Consider the following 21,193-nt stretch of genomic DNA (forward strand, 5'->3'; position numbering starts at 1 on the left):
GAATAACCCCCGATGTCTTTCATTTCTTTAGTGCATCCTAGAAAATGAAAGACAGACCCTGATTGGTCGCTGATTCTTCTTTTGAAGCTCTAGCAAAAATACCCCAAAATATCTACAATAAACTTATGTCAAAATGTTCGCTGCTTATCATTAAGACAAAAAGGTGTGATACATATAATAATGTATTATACAATAACTGGTTACTAATCTAAGTACACTTTGGTCGCCTCACTCAATGAGCTGGTTTGGTTTATCATCATTGTTTAAACTGAAAACCGCCGTTAGCATATTTTATTTTGAACTAGAGGATTCTGGGACAACTCACGCCAACCCCAGTGGATACTGATAAACTGGGACTGGGAGTGAGGCCTCTAGTAGGGGCAGGTGCAATATAGTTTGTTTTATGATACTAGTGCTTTTATTTTAAGTGCATGGGAAGTACAGAGGCAGGTGGTCTGGCTTTGTGATACGCTGAGGTTTATTTGGGGGCTTTGTTATACACTGAAGGGTTTTTTAGGGGAGGGTCTGTGGGGATACCAAGCTGTCTGTTAGGAGACCTTTGTGCTTGTGAGCGATGGCTCAGATCTCTTTATCTTTGTGCGGCAGAAGATTCACTTTCACTTCTTCCCTCCCCCACAGGTCCTAAGGTAGCACTTTCACTGACTACACATCTTGCCCACACAGGTCAGAGTTTGGGGTACGGGTTTGTAAATTACGTGGATCCTAACGATGCGGATAAAGCCATAAACACCCTGAATGGACTGAAATTACAGACAAAGACCATCAAGGTGAGAAGAGTGATACATCATCGCAGCACCTGTTTGGATTGCAAGCTCTGCGGGCGATTGCTCTCTTTCATACTTTTCATGCAATTTTTTGAACTTGGAAGACCCCAGTTTCTATTAAACGCAGTTTGTGTGCTTTTTTTTTTTTACTTTTAATCCTGCGTTACCCTATAAGGAAATCAGATATGCCCCCCACCCTGCCAGAAGGCAGCAGTGACAGATGCCCCCAATCTCTACACCTTAAGGTCACACTGTATATTGGACGCAGCAGGTCAGGGATGATTGGGAAAGTCTTTTATTTGTCCTGCCTTTGTCATTCAAATAGCCAGCCCTCCCCTTGGGGAAGGGGATGCGGTGAATGGTTCAGGAGGGGGGGAGGCGAGAGACAAAAGCACTCAGCCATCTGTCCTCTCACTGGCTAATTACGGGGTATTTCCCCTGGAGATTAAATGAATAGGGAGGGGGGCAGCGTAGATTGGGATAGGAAGCCAGCTGCTGTGGGTAAATCCCAAATCTGTGTCACCCAGGAAAAGTTAAAGGATAAAAGTCTCCCGGAGCTGATAAGTGACCTAATCCCAGATAATAGCTGAGAGGTCAGACCCAATGAAGTGGCTTTGTGACCTTACACAGTGACACATTTAATGGCTGACAGGGACAGTCACTATTAAGGAAAGTGACATGTAGCCTGGTTCTTAGAGCTGTGACTGCGGGGACCTCATCATCTAGATTTGCATCATAAGCAAAATAACTTTATTCGAAAGTGACAAACACAATACAAAGTAGTTTTATTCATTTCAAAGTAAATCTGTGGAAATCCTTCATGATAGCCATTTTTGGGAGCTGAAAACAATGGTCGCCCAATCGGCTGATGTCTTATGGCTGAGATCGCCGGAGAGAGGACTATTCTCTCCCCCACTCTGGCAGGCAAAATGCTAATATATTCTAGCACATCGCTTCTTGCTTTACGTCAAAACGAGGGGATGAAGGAAGAGCTTTTTGCAGCATAACAAGCAGAATAGAACAGAGGAAGCAGCCATACTAGTTGCAATGAGATTGCAGCCCACAAAGTTCCAAGGCCTGGCCTGTCAAAGCCTGAACCAAAGCCCCATCTCTCATCGCCACGCTCCCTTCTGCGAGGCATCTATGGATGCGGCCCATAATTCACAATGTGGGGTGACCCCGCTCTTCCCGTTGTACCCAATACTTCTCACTGCGACCCTTAATCCACTAGGTCAGGGCTGGGCAACACCGGCCCTCCAGATGTTGATGAACTACACATCCCAGGATGCTTTGCATTAGTTTTGCTATGTGGCCATGCTGAAACTGATGCAAGGCATGCTGGGATGAGTAGTTCATCAACATCTGGAGGGCCGGTGTTGCCCAGCCCTGCACTAGGTGCTAAGTGGCACATAGATTCAGTGACATAACTCCTAGTGACTCCATAGGCAGAAATGGTACAGGCCACTTCAATTCAGATTAATTTCAGTAAATGCAAATAAACATGCTCGTAAAGGTTCAATCAATCAAGCACCAAGTGGAAATGTACAGGACTTATGCTGCTTTCACATTGCAAACCTGCTTTCAACCCGTTTTTGTAAACGTTTCTTAAAACGGGTCTAAAGCCAGTTAATCAAGCAGTCATTTTTGTTGAACTCTTAGATGTAGGGTAACGGAGGCCATTGCATCAGATCAGACTCCAGCTGCCCTTCCCTTAACGACCAGTGTTGATGCTGCAAAGGCTCATGGGAGACTCCCTTGAGCGACGGAGCATTTCTGTGGCAACGGTGACAGGAGACTCTGCAAACAGCCCTCTCTCTTCAGGGAAAAGCGACAATTAACCTTTTCACTGCTTTCCTGGGTGTTCCTCTTCTCTGCTGATATGTGACATTTCTAGGGCATGGGGGGGGGGAATCCGGAGCGTGCTTATAAACATGCGCTTATATCTGCTGGCATTGCACGCAGCTAGTGTATCCCTTTTGCTGTGATTGGCAATTTTAGGGGGAAATTTACTAAAGCTTAATGTTGTCCATACAAACCAATCAAATTCTAGGATGCAATAGAGGATGCAATTTAAAAAAGGGGCAGACTATATGGGCCAAGTGGTTCTTATCTGCCGTCAAATTCTATGTTTCTAGAGGATACGATTGGTTGCTATGGGAAACATAACCTCTTTTCATTTCTAGAAGCTTCTTATTCTCTTTGAATCCCTGGTTTTCCGAGCCTCTATTCCAGTACCATGGACAGCTCATACATTGCATTCGGGTCGTCCTATCCTATCAATGTCGGAGGCAGCGGGCTGACTATTTTCTACCACACGTGCGCCTAAGTTGCGGTGCACAAGTGTCACAGCAACGATTGACATGCACAGTCTCCGAAATGTCTTTAAAATGTACTGAACATTCCTTGGCAGTTAGTGGGAGGGGGCTAAGCGGACCCATGGACATTGTCCATCCTATGTTTTTTCAAACACAGTTTGTGACATAGCAGGTGGGAGCTGATTGGCTGGCTGTTTATCACTCTCCATCTTATCACTTTTGAAGCTTAGTGCATCTGGCACATAGTCATGGTCGCAACTATGGAAAAAACGTTAAAGCAGTCACATCAGAAGCGTGACCCAGAATAAGCATGGCATCCATTGTGAGGTTACACCTGCAATGGCATCATAGTCACCATACCAGGAACTAAGATGAAGTACCCCGGCAGTATGCTCATATTGGTTGCACCAGCTTTGCCCACTTATTGAGCACAGAATTGGGGGTTCTGCTCTGGCTGTGTATATTATTTAGGGGTTTACAAGTAATGTGTGGTGCTGTATAGCGATAAGCGGTTCTGTGGTGCTGGGACATTGCCTTATCATATGCTGTTTCCCTCCCCATGTCCCAGGTATCTTACGCCCGCCCCAGCTCGGCCTCTATACGCGATGCCAACCTATACGTGAGCAGCCTGCCCAAAACCATGAACCAGAAAGAGATGGAGCAGCTCTTCTCCCAGTATGGCAGAATTATCACCTCACGCATCCTGGTGGACCAGGTCACAGGTAATATACGCTAAACATCCACTCACAGGGCGAGCAGCACACTGGGCTAAGGGAACAGAGTCAATCTCTCTCTCTCTCTCTCTCTCTCTCTCTCTCTCTCTCTCTCTCTCTCTCTCTCTCTCTATGTTGGTTTTCACCATTTTGTATAGAGCATTTGTTGAGGAAGATTTAGCTGTATGATATATTAATCTATGACAAAAGGGAGCTGAGCAGTGACTCTATAGTGCACACAATGGCCAGGAGTGGTACTGCAGTAGCTGTGCTCTCATAGAAGGCTGTAGGCAAAATCACAGCTCATCCTTCACATATGTCCCCACCCCCATCTCTCCTTAATGCTCTCCTTTCACCTGCTTCCATGAGTCATTAATGATATAGGCAAGTATGAGTGGAATTGGCGCCCTGCCTCCCAGTGTGCCTCTAATCAACCTCCCTATGAGTTCCTCTGCCTCCTACTTCCCTATGAGCACCTACTGTATGGCTCCATGGCTCTGCTCCCCCCTCTCACCCTGTCCATGAGTGCTTCTGGCCTCTGCTTCCACATATGCACCTATCATCTCCCCTCCCCATATGTACCTCTGCCCCTTGCCTCCCCAAGCATGCCTCTGCCTTCCCTCCCTATGTGTACCTCTGGCTTCTTCCCATGTGTTTCTCTCACCATCATTTTCATTTGTGTTCCTCTGTCCCCCTTTCCCCATGTGTTCCTGTCCCCCCTTCCCCAATGTGTTCCTCTGTCCGCCTTTCCCCATGTGTTCCTCTGTCCCTCTTCCCCCTTGTGTTCCTCTGTCCCTCTTCCCCCTTGTGTTCCTCTGTCCCCCTTTCCCCATGTGTTTGGCTGTCCCCCTTCTCCCATGTGTTCCTCTCTCCCCCTTTCCCCATGTGTTCCTCTGCCCCCCATGTGTTTCTCTGCCCCCCTTTCCCCCGTGTGTTCCTCTGTCCCCCTTCCCCATGTGTTCCTCTGCCCCCCATGTGTTTCTCTGCCCCCCTTTCCCCCGTGTGTTCCTCTGTCCCCCTTCCCCATGTGTTCCTCTGCCCCCCATGTGTTTCTCTGCCCCCCTTTCCCCCGTGTGTTCCTCTGTCCCCCTTCCCCATGTGTTCCTCTGTCCCCCATTCCCTTGTGTGTTCCTCTGCCCCCCTTCCCTTGTGTGTTCCTCTGTTCTCTTTTCCCCATGTGTTCCTCTGTCCCTCTTCCCCCATGCGTTCCTCTGCCCCCCTTTCCCCATGTGTTCCTCTGTCCCTCTTCCCCCATGCGTTCCTCTGCCCCCCTTCCCCCATGCGTTCCTCTGCCCCCCTTTCCCCATGTGTTCCTCAGTCCCCCTTTCCACTTGTGATCCTCTGACCCCCTTTCCCCATGTGTTTGGCTGTCCCTCTTCCCCCATGCGTTCCTCTGCCCCCCTTCCCCCATGCGTTCCTCTGCCCCCCTTTCCCCATGTGTTCCTCTGTCCCCCTTTCCCCCGTGTGTTCCTCTGCCCCCCTTCCCTATGTGTTCCTCTGCCCCCCTTCCCCTTGTATACCTCTGACCCCAATCTCCTTATCTGCCTCAGCTACCATCCCTACTGTACCTTTGCCCTCTCCCCAGGGCTGGTGGCTACTGATCAGAAGCAGCATAGAGAGCAATCTATGACCCAAGCTAACTGAGCAGCGTATATTTCAGTGAAGCAAGTAAAAGAGGCCGTCAGATCGCAATCCAAGGCGCATGCTGTCCGGCCGGAGTGTGCACAGGGCTCGGCCATAGTCGTCCATCTGTTGTGGTGTGTCTTTATGAGGAGCTCTTTAATTAACAATGAAATATTGTATCACCATCATGCCGAGAGGGAAAGCGAATATAGGTCGTAGTACATGTAAATTCAAAATGGCTTCCATGCGAAGCTGGGACCGGACACTAGTATATACACTCGTATGTGTGTAGCATGGTGGTTAGCATTGCTGCCTTACAACGCTGGCCTTGTGTTTCGCTCCAACTCTCTGTGTGGGGTTTGTATGTTCTCCTATATCTGACTCTAGTGCTGATTTGTGTTTTCATTTTGCTTTCAGGGGTCTCTCGGGGAGTGGGCTTCATCCGGTTTGATAAGAGAATAGAGGCCGAGGAGGCAATCAAAGGCTTGAATGGGCAAAAGCCACTCGGTGCCAGTGAACCAATCACGGTGAAGTTTGCCAACAACCCCAGCCAGAAAACAGGTCAAGCGCTCCTTACCCACCTATACCAGACCACAGCCCGGAGGTACACAGGACCCCTTCACCATCAAACACAGAGATTCAGGTGAGCCACCCCCTACAAGAAACTCAACACCTCTCTGCATTACCCCATCTCACACTTTCCTTACCCCTCCCTGCACCCTGCGCCCATCATGCCCAGTGTACCAGGGCCTGTACCCTTTACACATAACCCCCTTCATTATATCCCATCATGCCCTGAATATGCTTCTAGCACCTTATTTCATGCACACTTGCCATCTTATGGCACTGGGCGCTACAACCCTCAACCTTTCCCTGTCCTTCTGCCTCTCATCATTGTGTGTAACTGGCATTGTGTCTGGGCGGGGTTGGTTACAGTAGCTTCACACGCCAAGACATATTGTACAAGATGTGCGGCCACTTACAGCCACATGGTGGCGCTGCAGACTCTTTCCTCTGTATTTATTGTAGACTAGTTCCCAGCCCGTCAAAATGACGGAATAACATAACAATAATGCCGGTGCTCCGTTGAGCGCCGTCTAGTGCCCATGGGTGCGGAAAACAGCATATACAGACGTGTTTAATAATTAGTTATGTAGTGTATGTGCCACATACATAGCACCCAGGCTGCATAGCATGGTAATCACCCCCTGAGCTTCCTCCTGCATCTACCACCCAACATCACTTTCTTCCTCCCCACTCTCCGTCCTATGTGTTACTCCCTAGTACCAGCTTATTGCCACATCTAACACATTATTGTACAGTGTCTGAGCATCTGCCTGTATATCAGCCTAGCCCATATCACTGCCTATGTATAACCAGCTCCTCCGCATGTCTGTTTTATTCTGTATCTCTTCATCTACTGCCTGCTTGCCTGGTCCCAGGCCTGGTTCCCAGTTGTATACAGTATATTCTTCCACCCAGTATGAATCACTTGCAGATACCTGTTCCATATCACTGCCCACTTTCCTTGCTATGCACCCTTTCCACCTTGGCTATATGTCTGCCTCCAGGTCCACCTAGTGTGCTCTGTGATCTGTCTTAGGCCTGCCTTTTCCCATTGTACTGTATTGTCTAGCGACCAGACCTAACAAATGGATGCGCTGAACCCTAATGAACCTCTGCTCAGCCATACTCCTGTGTGAAGTCAATTCATTGGAATTCAGAATATTCTACTACAGAAGACTGCCAGTACCGTTATGCTGCACCCATCGCCCCCTCTTGTAGGGTCTATTTTTGACACAGTATTGAGAGTATTTCCTCAATACCGCAACGACTGCTCCATGGCTACAAACTGTGTCCATTTTATGATATTCCCGGCACAGGATCGGTGCCATCTCCTCCTATCTCTGTAAGCAACATCTCTTCTCACCCATCTTCCTCCAATCACAATTGCTTCTGTTTCTCCAGGCATGGTAAAGAAAAACATTTAAAGGATCATTGTTGCCCCTCCCAAAAAAACAACCCACCAATTAGATTGTTTAGTGATCAGATTGGTTGGTGTGTGTGGAAGACAACAGTCAGATTTTGGTGATCCTTGGCTTTGACCAATCAGATTGGCTCGGGTGGAGATCAGATTGGTTTATTCTTGTTTTGTTTGTATCGTTTCATTGTCCTGTGTGTTTTATGCATCCAACTGACCAATCAGCAACCAGAGCAGCCCGTCAGCCATATTTCCCCATGTGTGTGAGATGCATCTAGTCTCATTGTCCAAGTGTCTGTGTCAGCCACATGCTTACTATAGCATAACTATTGGGCCAGTGGTGAAGTAGGACAGATGTTGTACCGTGGACTATCTTTACGTTGGTGTCTTACTATATGCTGGGAGTTCCGCCATTTGTAATATTGAGGTTATTTTGCTGTCACTGTAACTTTCGAGGGACGATATTTGGCCAGGCCTCAGGTACTGTGATGCAGAGCCACCCACAGAGACGTCCAGTATAGTGGACTCCGTGCTGTCACCTGCATTTAGATAGGTGTCCATGCAATGGGTGTGGGTCATAGGATAGACACGGTCAATGGCCCCCGCCCCTGTATTCCTGCCCGATGACTAACACTCCGCTCCCTCTCCTGTCCCTTCTCTCGTAGGCTGGACTCTGTAATAAACATGGCGTATGGCGTCAAGAGGTAAACAAGAGACTATCCTATGTCTATCCTCTGCACCATTCTTAGCCGCTGCGGCTTAATGAACGGGCTGAGATGCCCATCGCCACAACACCACCAGCATTACACATATGCAGCTGATTACAGGCTCAGCAGTGCTACAGCATATGGAGACATATTGGTTAATGTATGTGCCCCACAGCTAACATATGAGTTTGACAAGCAGCCTCTGACTCCCCATGTTGTTGGGCCTATACGTCAAATTTTGACAGTGTCGACCTAATGTACGTCGATTTTATATCAGTGTTGACCACGTCAAGCTCTGCCACAGTTTTGCAGTAAGGGTGACCAGGCATGCTGGGATTTGTAGTTCCACAGCAGTTTGAGTGTCCCAGGTTACCTACCCCTGGGCTGTCTCCTTTAGTCATATATGGCTGAATATCTTAGAAGAGACCCAGAAACCTAAAGCAATCTGAGAGGGGAACAGCTGGTAGGTGATGGAGGGTGTCTCACAAATATCATTTGAGGCCCCCCCCCCTCCTCTACCCCAGCCAAAGTTCACAATATGCCACACAGCAGTGGGCCCCTTAGTTCCCAGGGGCCCAATGCAATGCACCTGCTCAGTGTACACCACAGGCGTGAGTTATAGACATGACCCGCATAGAACACGTTCTATTCTCTCCCCCCCGTTCATTAATCCGCAGCTCTGTAGATTCATGGCCGACATCTCAGTTATCTGCTGCTACGTTCTGGCTGCTCTGTGATCTATTTGTTCTCTGTTGGGGGCCAATCTCAGTTTGCCCGCACCCTCCCCTGACATGTACTCGTCCTTTTCTTATGTCTGTGTCGTGTTGTGTTCTGTGCTGTATGAAGTATGGTGACATATCGGAGGGCGGCATTAATACCATGCTGCTGACAGTGTCAATATGCCATGTGAATCAAACGCAAGCATCCGTCCAGGTGTTGTACCAGCATGTGGGCTAATAACACCCAGATATGGTGCTAGGCAGCATCCAAGGAAATCTGGGTGGTGGGAAATGGCAATGCCATCTTATATGGGTCATTCTCTCCTGTCTTTTCATTGATACCCTATTGTAGGGATTAGCAGAGCGGTACAGTCACCCCTTGTTGAGTATGACCTAGAGGTCACCAGCCTATTGATACGGCGCAGTGCCCAACAGCCTTATAGATGTGCGTTACGGGATTGGTTTCCATGGACCGTGGCCTGTGTCTGACATATACACCATGCTATTACACCAGTCTCTATGCGTTCTACATGAAAGGATCCCGGCAATGATAAAGGCCCCGTTCCTCCCACTCAGTGTCCAGGAATCAAGAGTGTAACCATAATGTGGGCCCCTTACCCAATGTGAGACGTCTATTCCAGGTCTCACCCATTAGCATAAGCGATTGCAACAATCGGTAATGAGTACAGAAAGGTTTACGCAGGATGTGTGAAGGCCCCACAGATATATGTGGCCCTACAGCAGAACTTGTAAGGGCCACCATGTATCACATACGAGTGTAACACATATAATAACATCATGTGTGGACATAGATTAGCCAGGACTGTGTTTTGGCCATGGTAGTAAGTAACTATTGGGGAAGGTACTGGTTCATTGGATCAAACCCAACAGGCACTATTTCGACAGGAACATTAGGTCAGCATTTGAAAGGTACACAGTTGGAAAGGTCAAGCATACATATTTTTTTAATTTTTGGTGGTCAATTTAACCACGTGCAACCTGGTTTAGTGTACCGCGTCCCCTTGCTTGGCTCACCATGCTTTGGACTAGGTTCCACACTCCACAACACAAATTACTGTACCCAGTCATAGTCCAGATGGATAGGACAAAAAAGTTACTTTTAAAAAACTTGTGTACACCATTTGAACCTGTTGACCTTTTATACTGTCTAATGTTGACATGTCAACTTATTTCCCCTTTCAACCTATTGCCTGTTTACCATATGGGGTTGTCCTATTGACAGAGGACCTAATATAAGTCAACCTAGCACCCATTGCAGAACTATAACTCTTTTGGAGTCTTCGCTGTGATGTTAGTCAAGGTCACCTCAAAGCTGGAGGTCACAGTTCATTAAGATAATATAAAATTCAAAGTTCTATTTAACTGGATCGGGTTTGACATCTTCATCCATATCAGGCAGGACATATTTATCCGTATCAGACAGGACACATTCATTCGGATCAGGCTGGATGCGTGAAGGCCTGTAAGCTCCGCCCTTCCCTCTTCAGCCAGGCAGCAGCACTGTGGATGTCCATCCCACCACCATAGAGTTCCCCATACTAGAAGTGGGAGGGGCATCAACAACACAGTTGTGTGTTTGGAAAAGACCCGCAGGAATAATCTTAATACTGGAATCATTTAGCTTAGAAGTGAATCGAATTGCCAGTAAATGTACATATAAAAATCAATCTCCTAATAATTATGGGATCAGTCTGTACATGGCTGCCTCCAACTTAAACTCTGTGTATCACAAGGTGGTGCTGCACCTTTCATTTATTACCAACTGGTAGCAAAAGAGCATTTCTGTGAGTGTCAGTCATTTATCCATCTGATTCGTTTGTTGGAAGGCCAGGGTCATGGCGGTTCTGGCCATGGGATTTAAATTGGCGATAAAATTGTCCTTTTAAATCACATGGCTAGAACCACTGAGCGATTATAGTTATTAACATGGTGCAAAGTGTAATGATGGGGTGTCACCTACAGCAACTAATCAGCGATCAGCTTTCAGCAGTGCAGTGTGGTCAGACTAATGAGCACTGATATCTGATTGGGTGTAAAACACCATGGCTATTTGCGCCATGGACACTTTCTTTCCTCTTCTGTATCTTCTCCTTGCTCATCCATTAACCATTATTGTTTATCCTTTGCAACTTATTTACTTCATCTTCCTTGCTCCCAACCTGGATTTTTATTTGGAATACAATAAAAAAAAGGTCTATATGACATCTGGAATGTTGGGAACGTTGGGTGTTCCCTCTCAGGGTTCCTTGTAAGATACTTTCATGTACCATGTCAATAATGTACTATACTGCCTTTATGTTCCTTCTTCTTGAGACCGATTAGCAATGCTCCTCAAAGTGAGTAAGGCAGTTGTGGATCACGTGCAATGTTGTTGCTTCTCCAGTGGTCACCTTTGCCCTTTCTTCCACCAAACATGTTCTCCTCCCTTGCAGTACTCTTTGCCTTTAGCAGCAGTCCCATCTCCCTCCTCACCTTTTCTTTACACCATGTGCATCTATCTTGCCATCTTATTTCCCCCAATCAGCTCAGTATGCATAGCAATCTCACAATGATGTCCATATTTTGCTTGTCTACTCTCTTCTCTGCTGCCTAACACAGAGTAGGACGAGGCTCCAAAGATAAGCAGGAGGAATAGATTTGGTTCTGTGCTAGAGATCCTCACTGGCCTTTCCATGGCATTCATCTACACTCTCTCAATCTTAATCTTACTCTAACCCAGAGTTGGAATGAGACAACATACTGGCCTGGAGCCTCCCTACCTAGATCCGTTTGTCAAAAAAATGCCCCTATTAAACGTATAAGATGAGCCCTATGTTGGTCCATCCCTGGTGCAAACTTCAAGCCATTCTGTAGCCTTTCCCATCAGCCTGTACAAAGTTCTACTTCACCGCAAACATTGAGGCGCAAAACATTGAGGCGCGTGACATGACCAAAGACATAAATTAGGTCCAGGGTGCTGCTAACATGAATATATGTCCTCTTCTCTGTCTACTCTGTCCATATATGTTTATGTGGAGTCTATCATTATCTTCTCTATTCTTCTCTTGCCTATCCATGCTCAACTCCTTCTCACTCAAGCAGACCTATTCCTCACACCCAATGTAGTCCGCTCTCTTTCCTTCCCAGGTTCTCTCCAATCACCATTGACAGTGTTACTAACCTGGCCGGAGTCAGTTTGACTGGTCCCACTTCCGCTGGCTGGTGCATATTTGTCTACAACCTATCCCCAGAGGCTGATGAGAGCGTCCTGTGGCAACTGTTTGGGCCATTCGGTGCAGTGACGAATGTCAAAGTTATCCGGGACTTCACCACGAACAAGTGCAAAGGCTTCGGATTCGTCACGATGACAAACTACGATGAGGCGGCCATGGCTATTGCCAGTCTGAACGGATACCGGCTGGGAGACAGGGTCCTCCAAGTTTCGTTTAAAACCAGTAAACAGCACAAAGCATGAAAGGGAGGGAACTGACAGGAGAGAGTGAGAGGTAGGATGGGGAAGAGGTGTGAGAGAGGGAATAAGAAAGAGAGAGCAAGAGTGAGGGTATAAGTAGGAGATCTCTATACCTTGGGCAACAGCAGGTATTTGCCACCACGGAGGCTGCACATGGTAGAACCATGAGCCTGGTAACTGAAGGGATCAACATGGGATTAAGAGTCCTGTGCTTTTGGTTCTAAACACATAAACCTTAGTACCACCAATAATGGTGCAGTTGCGTTGTAGTGTATCACTGTTAGGACTGTATAAGGTTTCCAACTCAGGCATGTCTAAGGTTTGTCTTGGAGTCTGATATCTCTGTGGCCAATGTAGTAGGCACTATTAGAGGTGATATACACAATAAAAATCATGATACTTTATTGACTAATGTTCAGAACCTGGTGTCACCAGAAGATACACAGTTGGACAGCACCAGTGATTGAAAGAATGACTAGGACCCATATAGAAGGTATTGAGATGTTCAAATGCAAGACTGATCTGGAGAACTGGAGAGCTTCCTTGGCTCTTCTATGGCTAGTACAGGGGGTATAGAGCCTGGATCGCTATATAGAAAATTGTGGTTCCCTCACTTTTTGGCTGTGAACTGGCTTTTCATTCCCTCAGCCACTTGGCTTAGCGTCTTTCACTGCCTCTATCTCTTCTCCATGTCCTCACCACTCGACATCCTCCCTTCTCCTAATGAGTAATAAATGAAGAAACGAGATGGCCGCAAAATCAAGAGAGAGAGAAAAAAATATCTATTTTTTTAAAAAAGGAGAAAAAAAATAATCCAGTGAGCATTTTAAGCCTTTCGCACTTGTCCCAAATTATAAGAGTCAATTAAAAATAAAATATATATATACATACAGATTTGCTCTTTTAATTCAACTACGGGGTACCACTACAAGACCATTTTTTAAAGAAAATTAGGAAACCCCCTTCCATGTTAGTGGCTTCCGGATTGAATTATAGTGCACCTGCCATGCAAAAATAACTTGGGGTCATTAAAAAGAGTTCCCTGAATTCTGCCTGTACTATTTTTGACAAATGCCATGATATCAAGATAGTCAATGTGAAGAGGACTTTTTTTGTTTTTTTGGGGTTAACATTTTTCTCCATCCCATCTTATTACGAACAAAGCTGATCACTCATCCAAATGTTTGGATTTACTGCAAGCTATAAAACCTGAAATAAAACTACATAACTTGCAATAATACATATTTTTTAATACCCCAAGTTATCGCTGCTTGACAAAAAATAAATAAAAAAAATCTCGATCCGTGATGCATTTTAAATTTTAACTGCAATATATTTATATGTTAAAAGGATTCCCAATTTTTGGGACTTGTTTAAAGCCTTTTCATTCAGACTGTCTTTATATATTTTACACAGTGGCCCCTGTTTTGGTAATTAAACATAGATGACATCCCTACTCATGATGGAGAAATCTTAAACTTTGTGTATTTTTTATTAAATATTATTATTATTATTATTATTGAATATTGTGCCAGGTTTTGGGTTAACAAAAAATGTCAAGATTGGGTGAAATTATAGCTTCAGACCCACTTATCCAGTACACAAATATAGATTTCAGTAGCAAAACAATTTACCCATTAAGTTATAAAATATACAACTCTGAAAATAAAAACACGATACTGTATTATATGCCTTACATTAAGGAATGGGCCAGCTCTTGGCTAGAAAAAAAAAGTAGACAAATAATGTATATTAGCAAAAGGGAGCCCCTCCAGGAATAGGCTCCCTACAAGTGCAATAATGGAATCACCAAAATGATCTAAATACAGAAAACAATCAAATTGTAAACATTTTTTTTTTTTTTTGGTAAATTAAGCCTTTACTTCATTACATCTAGGTCCCTATAGTACTGTAGGTTTTGACTTTGAATCCAAAACGAAGTTAATTCTAAGACTCCATGCAAAAAAAAAAATCAACAATTTTTAATCTGGCGTTTTTTCTTCGGTTAAAGCTTGTTATATGTAAAACAGGCGGTTCTATAGCAAAATTCTCTCTTTTTTTTTTTTTTAAGATAGCTGAGAGCTGGCTCTTCTCAATGAAGGCATACTTTAAAACCATAATCTGAAGAAAATGGAAAGTGGGACTGCAGCCTTAATTCTGTGCAAATATTCATAACCATTAAATTAAATTAGCTTGGCATTGATTTATTGTGTAGAAGAATAGCTAGAGAAAATTTGGTTGTTTATTAGTTAAGTTAGATTTTGTTCTATGAATTGTTCTTTTTGTTTTGTTTCATTTGTTTTCTTTAGATTAACTCCCCAAATGTTTCTCTAGTTACTGTGTTCTTTAATATGATTTAATCATATTTTTTGGTGTTTATTTTCTAATAAAAATAACGTAGCTGGGATGAGGTTGAGAACAAACTCTTCTACCCAACCATTTTAGTTAGTTCTTTGTGTTCTAGATTCTGTGTGGTTTCTTTGACCGTGTTTAGTAGAATGTTGTAGGATCTCTTGCAAATTAAAAATAAAATGAAGAGTCAACAAAATGAAGATAAAAGGACATTTATGTAAAGAAAAAAAAATGAACAAAAAAAAGATAAAAAAAGAAAACCTGGCGAGATCTTTTAAACTGTTGTTTTTAACTTATTTCGAAGTATTTATTCTTTATTTGTGTGGGTATAAATATGTGCATATTTATGTTTGTTGAGCCTAAGCAAACAAGGTTTCTTTTTTTCTTTATTTCGTCAAAGCCCTTCTCCAATGAGGAAACGGGGCTTGATTGGCATTGAAGGAAAAGGTGATAATTTATTTAAAGAATGAAAAAAAGGGGGGTTTGAAACATTGTTAAAAAAATAAAAACACGAATAAAAAAAAAACCAATAATGTGCATTTTTTATAAGCTGGTTTGAAATCCATTGAGCTGAGAGCACTGAGTAATAAAACGCATAAAAAAAGGAAATAAAAACATAATTATTAATAAAGAATGGTATCTCTTTATAGTCATTTAGAATGAATGGGGGAGCAAGGGCATGTGTGTGTTTGATATGGAAGGGAGAACGGTATTTCCAATTTTTTTCCCATTTATTTGTATATCAAAAAATTATGCGTAGTGAACTGTTCAACCATTTACCTTCATGAGAACCTAAATAGGCCAGGACAAAGTATCGGAAGTGCAGGGAGAGATGCGGGTACTTGTGAACAGCAACTGATTGGTTGGATTGAGATTGAAGACAACTGATTGGTTCCAAGTTTTTAAAAAAACAATGGCTATTTGTGCTAGAAAACAAAGAACAAAGAGGTGTGGTGGAGCGCTTAAAAATTAAATTAATTAGCAAGAATCAATTGGGTAGTACAACAATAAAAGGTATTTTTAATGTTATATAAAAAAATTATATAAGAACACAATATATAGCAGCAAGTGACTGTCACTTTAAAAAAAATATAATACAAATACATTTTTTTTTAAAGTGACAGTCACTTGCTGCTATATATTGTGTTCTTATATCATTTTTTAATATAACATTAAAAATACCTTTTATTGTTGTACTACCCAATTGATTCTTGCTAATTAATTTAATTTTTAAGCGCTCCACCACACCTCTTTGTTGTTTATTTTCTATACTTCCAGGGGACTTGACACCCCCTAGTGTGAGCCCCTTGACTTTACATCACCTTAAGGCGCCTGTTTGTTTCTAGCACTTAGTGCTGGGAAACATACTGGTTTTCTATTTGCGCTAGACCCTAAATGGTTGAAATTAATGGAAGCACTAGATTGGGCTGGTACAAATCCATGCTGAAAGTGATGATGGCCTGTTCTCACAAGTGGATATATTGGGGCAGTGAAATCCAGCTAATTTGCACCCGATTTGTGTGGCCCCCTGGTATCAGGTCCAAAGTCGCTTGTATATAAATTGAAACTACTGCCACACTAAGACGAATATAATTTTTTTTCTTGCTGCATTTTATTCATAAGATCTGTCCTCCGTCAAAGGCTAACTATGTGGAATAACAGGTCAAATGGTGTGACCCTAATAATGGGCTTGTAAGAGAGCAGCACCTCTATAGAACCTTGCTGTTAATTAAGGAACTATAGAAACAAACAACCCAATGCGTTTCGTCCTTCAGGACTTCATCAGGGGCAATACGTATGTCTAATGTTGGTATATCCTTAATTTGGTGCAGTAATATACTGTTATTCCTGTAATTGATGCAGTGGCATGCTGCAATAGGGTAGGATATTTATAATGGGTGTTTTACTGTCACCCAGTTCACAAAAGGTTTTAGATACCCAAAACGGCATTCATTGATAAGCAGTTGACATTCAGATGTTAAGTGTATACTGCTCCAGTCTCAGAAATGCAGATTTTTCTCAAAAAGAAATATGCTGTGTATCACAAGCTTTCAAAAGGCCGCCTGCCAACTATCTACTCAGTAGTTGCCAGGTTCTTGAGACCAGTTGTTAGTGTAGGACTTGCAGTGAAATGGGGTCCCTTGGCGATGGGCTGCAAGCTTATATACATTGATCAATATATGAACTAAAACCCCATTATTTATTTAATTGATTATATGTATGTTAAGGTGAGTTAGTTTATTATGGTGAGTTTATATATACTGTACACACACACACACACACACACACACACAATTCTCTATTGAGCTAGCTGACCCTGCATAGAATTCTAGAGTGTCTGACTGCTATGCCACAGGAGAGAAGTTTGAATCCTGGTAATGTCAGCACTTAGTTGTTCAGTCACAATGTCCTTTATTACATTTCAAAGAGCTCATCCCACTATGTTCATGAATGCTGTACATGTATTAGTGACAGAAGAGGTAGGGGAAAGAGTCGGGGCAGTCAGGAGATGCTAGAGCACTACCCTAGTTACCGCCCTGACCGGAGGTACCAGATTAGCTATTAGTTTGTGGCTTCACTTTGTGTTGCCTATGGGTATTATTATAGTTGAATTGCAAATTATTATAGGGTGATTATAGGATGATGGCCCAGATTTCAAACTTTAGGTTCTCATCGCCAGTCCTCAAGTACCGCCAACAGGTCATGAGTTCAGGATTTCTTTAATCATGCATAGATCAATTCATCTATTTTTCTGGGTCAGTAATTATCGTACCTGTTTCCACAAAAACAAATCCAACAACCCAACCTCTCCCAAGAGAAGTCAGACCTTATGATGGGCACCTGAACGATTCGCCTATCTCGCGATGCCAGGATATATTGTGACAGGGGCAGTATTGTCGCATTGTTGCAGCTTATCAGATATGGGAAGATGCAACCAGACAATTCATCACATTAAATTTAAAGTACGAACTAAATTAGGGATGGGTAACATACAGGGGGTTCCGGGATCACGGCTATCGATCCCCGCCAACAGCCACGATCCTGGCCCGTTTGAGGTCTGATCAACTGCAGAACGACAGGCGGGATGCAATGTCCCGCCTGTCGTTCCATGCAAAGGGGGTGTGCTCGCGTCAATCCACAGCCGTTATCGGCATAACGGGACTGACAGCTTCTAAAGTCAGGCTTGTTCTGCAGTGATCCCGCATCAATGCGGTCTCTAAATACAGCATTGAATAGGGAGCCGCCGCTATTTCCCACGTCAGAAATAGCGTTGGCAGATTGCATACCCCCTACAGCCCGCTAAGTGATCCAACCTGGCCCGCTGCCCCCCACTAGTGCGCAATGACAAGCGGCCCAACTGGCGGAGCTGCTAGTGATTGCTCTTAAACAGTGGCACATCCGGAAATCCCGGAAGGCTGTCCTCATGACCAAGCTTTCCTCAGCGGCGCTGCATAACTGGTCCAGTAATTTTTAAATATGAACACAGCCCCAAAGAAAGGTATATACATAGCAGCCTGCTGCCAGTGGGACCTGCCTGGTGAGGGTTGCAGGGGTGCCCTGTAAGGGCTGTTTCACACAGTACGGTTCCTGCCGCACGGTGAAATCCCGTACGGCCAGGGAGCCGTGCCGCACTCAGCAGTTGTGAATGGACACTATTGTGTCCATTCACACGGGACGGCCACGGCCCGGCCGCACGGCTGCAGCCGGATCCCCCCACTGGAAGGGACGGCTGCCGGGCTGTGGCCATCCCTGCCATTATAAAATTCTGAGTGCGGCGCGGCTCCCTGACCGTACGGGATTTCACCGTGCGGCAGGAACCGTACTGTGTGAAACAGCCCTATGGGGATGAGGAATCTCTGTGTTGATGGCTGTTTAGCAGCTGCTATCTGTGTGTGCTCTGTCCAGGAGAGAGGGGGGAAAGAAACTGCTATCTAGGTCCAGGGAAAGGGGGTCTCTTTACAAGCACTTCCATCCAAGTTTTGTTTCCTATTTTTAAGGACAGCACAAAACTCCAAGCAGCAGTATGGTAGTTAAACACGTGCAATTTTGGCCATTTTCATCTTCTTCTTTGACAAAATGCCTTGGAATCAAATAAAAATGTTTCAAATCGCCCCTACAAGTGCATAACAGAATTTTGCATCATTCCGTGTGGCACAATGTGGATTTTGGATCATTTCGTGTGGCACAATGTGGATTTTGGATAATTTCATGTGGCACAATGTGGATTTTGGATCATTTCATGTGGCACAATGTGGATTTTGGATCATTTTCTGCGGCATAATGTGAATTTCTCCTTCGGTAGACATCAGGGGCCACAGCTTTACAGTGGGTAGTGGGAGAGAGCACCAGCACCCTAGGTTAAACTTGAACTGCCTCCCAGGCAGTCAGGCTCCTCCCCTCCTCTACCCCGCCTCCAGGCCAGGAAGCTCAGTTTTTTCGGGTGCTGGCAGGAGCCAGATGCACCTAATAGAGGGGCTGCTATTTAGCAGCCTAACTTCATTTTTATATTTTATTTTACATTTTTCTTTTACAGAGCAGCAGCACTGGGGGTCTGCACAGACCCCTGTGCTGCTGGCTCCATCACCCGGGTCCGGAGCTGCATCGCCACTCGAGGGTGGGGACCTGCAGCGGCCCCCGGGCACTGGGGAGCCACAGCCGCCACAGGACGCCGGGGACCTGACAAAAGGTAACGCGCTCCCCGCTGGGAGCGCGTGCGATTGCGCTTGCGGGGCATTGCGGCTGCAGCAGTTCGGCATGGGGGACCGCCGACTGCGCTAATGGGGGCCATTTGTCAGCAGGGGAAGAAGGCTCCCCCCACATCAGCCTCTCCACCCGGGGACAGTAGGCAGGGAACTGTGTTTATCACATAGAGTTCCCGCCACTGTAATCCCTTCCTGCCTGCCTGCGACATGTGAGGAGGGACATGGGGGAGCTCACAGCCACCTGGAGTTCCACTCCTTCACTGCCAGGTCACTTGGGCATGTCCCCCCTGTACCCCTCCTTCGGGACACTGTACAGTACTGTGCTCTTAGAGGAGCCTTGTGCCATTAATTGCATTGCCCTTGTATGCTGCATTGTTTGTTAACAGTTTAGCTGCCTGTCAGTTTAATCTGTGTTACACTGTACTATATGGCCATGTATTGCTGGTTATGTCATGCTGACTTGTGTGGAGGGACACAATGGCATATATTCAATGCCGTGGGCAAGCGGTGACTGCGAGCAGGACTTTTTGCTCGCAGTCACCGCTCACCCTGTCAGTATTCAACTGACACCCCTCATACGCAAATTCCCCCACGCTCCGTTTTTTGAGCGAGGGAGAATTGGCGTATGTGCCTCCAAAAGCTGCGAGAATCGAGGCTAATTACAGCGAGTTCGCTGCACTAGCCTCGGCTCTCGCAGTTTAGGGGAATCCTCGCAGTTCTGTGACGTCGAGGATTCCCCCGGAACGTTGCATAGTGCGAGCGGCCGGCGCGGGGGTTAAACTGCGAGGATCACTGGTTTTCTGTGATCCTCGCAGTTTAACCCCCTCGCCGGCCGCTCGCACCGGCATTGAATACCTGCCAGAGAGCTTATCAAGCCAGTCTGGGGTTCCACTCCTTCACTGCCTGGGCTCCCCTGTAATAATCTCCTCCAGGAGTCAGGTTACAGAGCAGACAGAGTTCAAACTCTGGTCACAGCAGAGCCAAGTGCAACATTGTATCCTGTGAATTAACACCATCACTGCCTGTCGGAAGCATAAAGGACAGAGTGGATGGTGTAATGGTTATTATTGTTACATCACAGTGCAGAGGTCATGGGTTTGGTTCCCAACATGACCCAGACTGTGCAGAGTTTATGTGCCTGTCAGATACAAGCTGGCTGTCAGATGCAGACTGCGTTGTCTGTACCATATAGACTGCCAGTATATCTACTGCACCTGTATATATAACTGCACTGTATGTCTATATCACTGCTTTGTATGTCTATTACAAGCTGGCTCAGATGCATACTGCATTGTCTGTACCGTATAGACTGCCGGTCTATATCACTGCAGCTGTCTATTGTATGTATATCACTGCACTGTCTATCTCACTGCATTGTATGTATATCACAGGCTGGCTGTGCACTGTGTAACACTATCACTGCCTGTCAGAAAGGCTGCCTGCCTGCCAATGATTGCTATATGTGCCTAGTACTAGCTTACTTCGTACTGTGGGGGCAACACGGATGGTGTGATGGTTGGCGTTGCTTCTTCACAGCGCTAAGGTCATTTCCCACAATATGACTCTAGCTGTGCGGAGTTTGTGTGTTCTCCCCATGTTTGAGTGGGTTTACTCCGGGTACTCCGGTTTCCTCCCACAATCCAAAATATGAAACAGAAGTATGAAACTGTGTTAGCCGTACATATGAGCTAAATGTCTCTGCCACTGCATGGTGTACATAGTACCAGCTTACTGTATATAGCTTGAACACTATCTCTGTTGGTCAGAGAATACTGTGTTAGCGGTACCATATAGGCTACCCACCTATTCTATGGCATTGTGTG

General features: G+C 45.2%; 1 protein-coding gene across 8 annotated transcripts in view; it reads left to right on the plus strand.

Annotated features, from left to right (window-relative positions):
* The window catches only part of ELAVL3 (ELAV like RNA binding protein 3), a 38,232-nt gene extending 23,981 nt beyond the window's left edge, over nucleotides 1-14,251 (plus strand). For 3 of the 8 annotated variants that reach the window (XM_083185206.1, XM_083185210.1, XM_083185209.1), the window contains exons 3-7: nucleotides 640-788; nucleotides 3,669-3,822; nucleotides 5,854-6,079; nucleotides 8,083-8,121; nucleotides 11,991-14,251. In XM_083185206.1, coding sequence (XP_083041332.1) covers nucleotides 640-788; nucleotides 3,669-3,822; nucleotides 5,854-6,079; nucleotides 8,083-8,121; nucleotides 11,991-12,318 — 896 coding nt within the window. In that variant the 3' untranslated portion in view covers nucleotides 12,319-14,251. Of the gene's footprint in view, nucleotides 1-639; nucleotides 789-3,668; nucleotides 3,823-5,853; nucleotides 6,080-8,082; nucleotides 8,122-11,969 lie in introns of all 8 variants that reach the window. The other 5 variants (XM_083185211.1, XM_083185207.1, XM_083185212.1 and 2 more) reach the window with 5 other exon arrangements.
* The last annotated feature ends 6,942 nt before the right edge of the window (nucleotides 14,252-21,193 follow it).

Source organism: Crinia signifera, chromosome 4, assembly GCF_055691185.1.
Source record: "Crinia signifera chromosome 4, ASM5569118v1, whole genome shotgun sequence".
Taxonomy (NCBI): domain Eukaryota; kingdom Metazoa; phylum Chordata; class Amphibia; order Anura; family Myobatrachidae; genus Crinia; species Crinia signifera.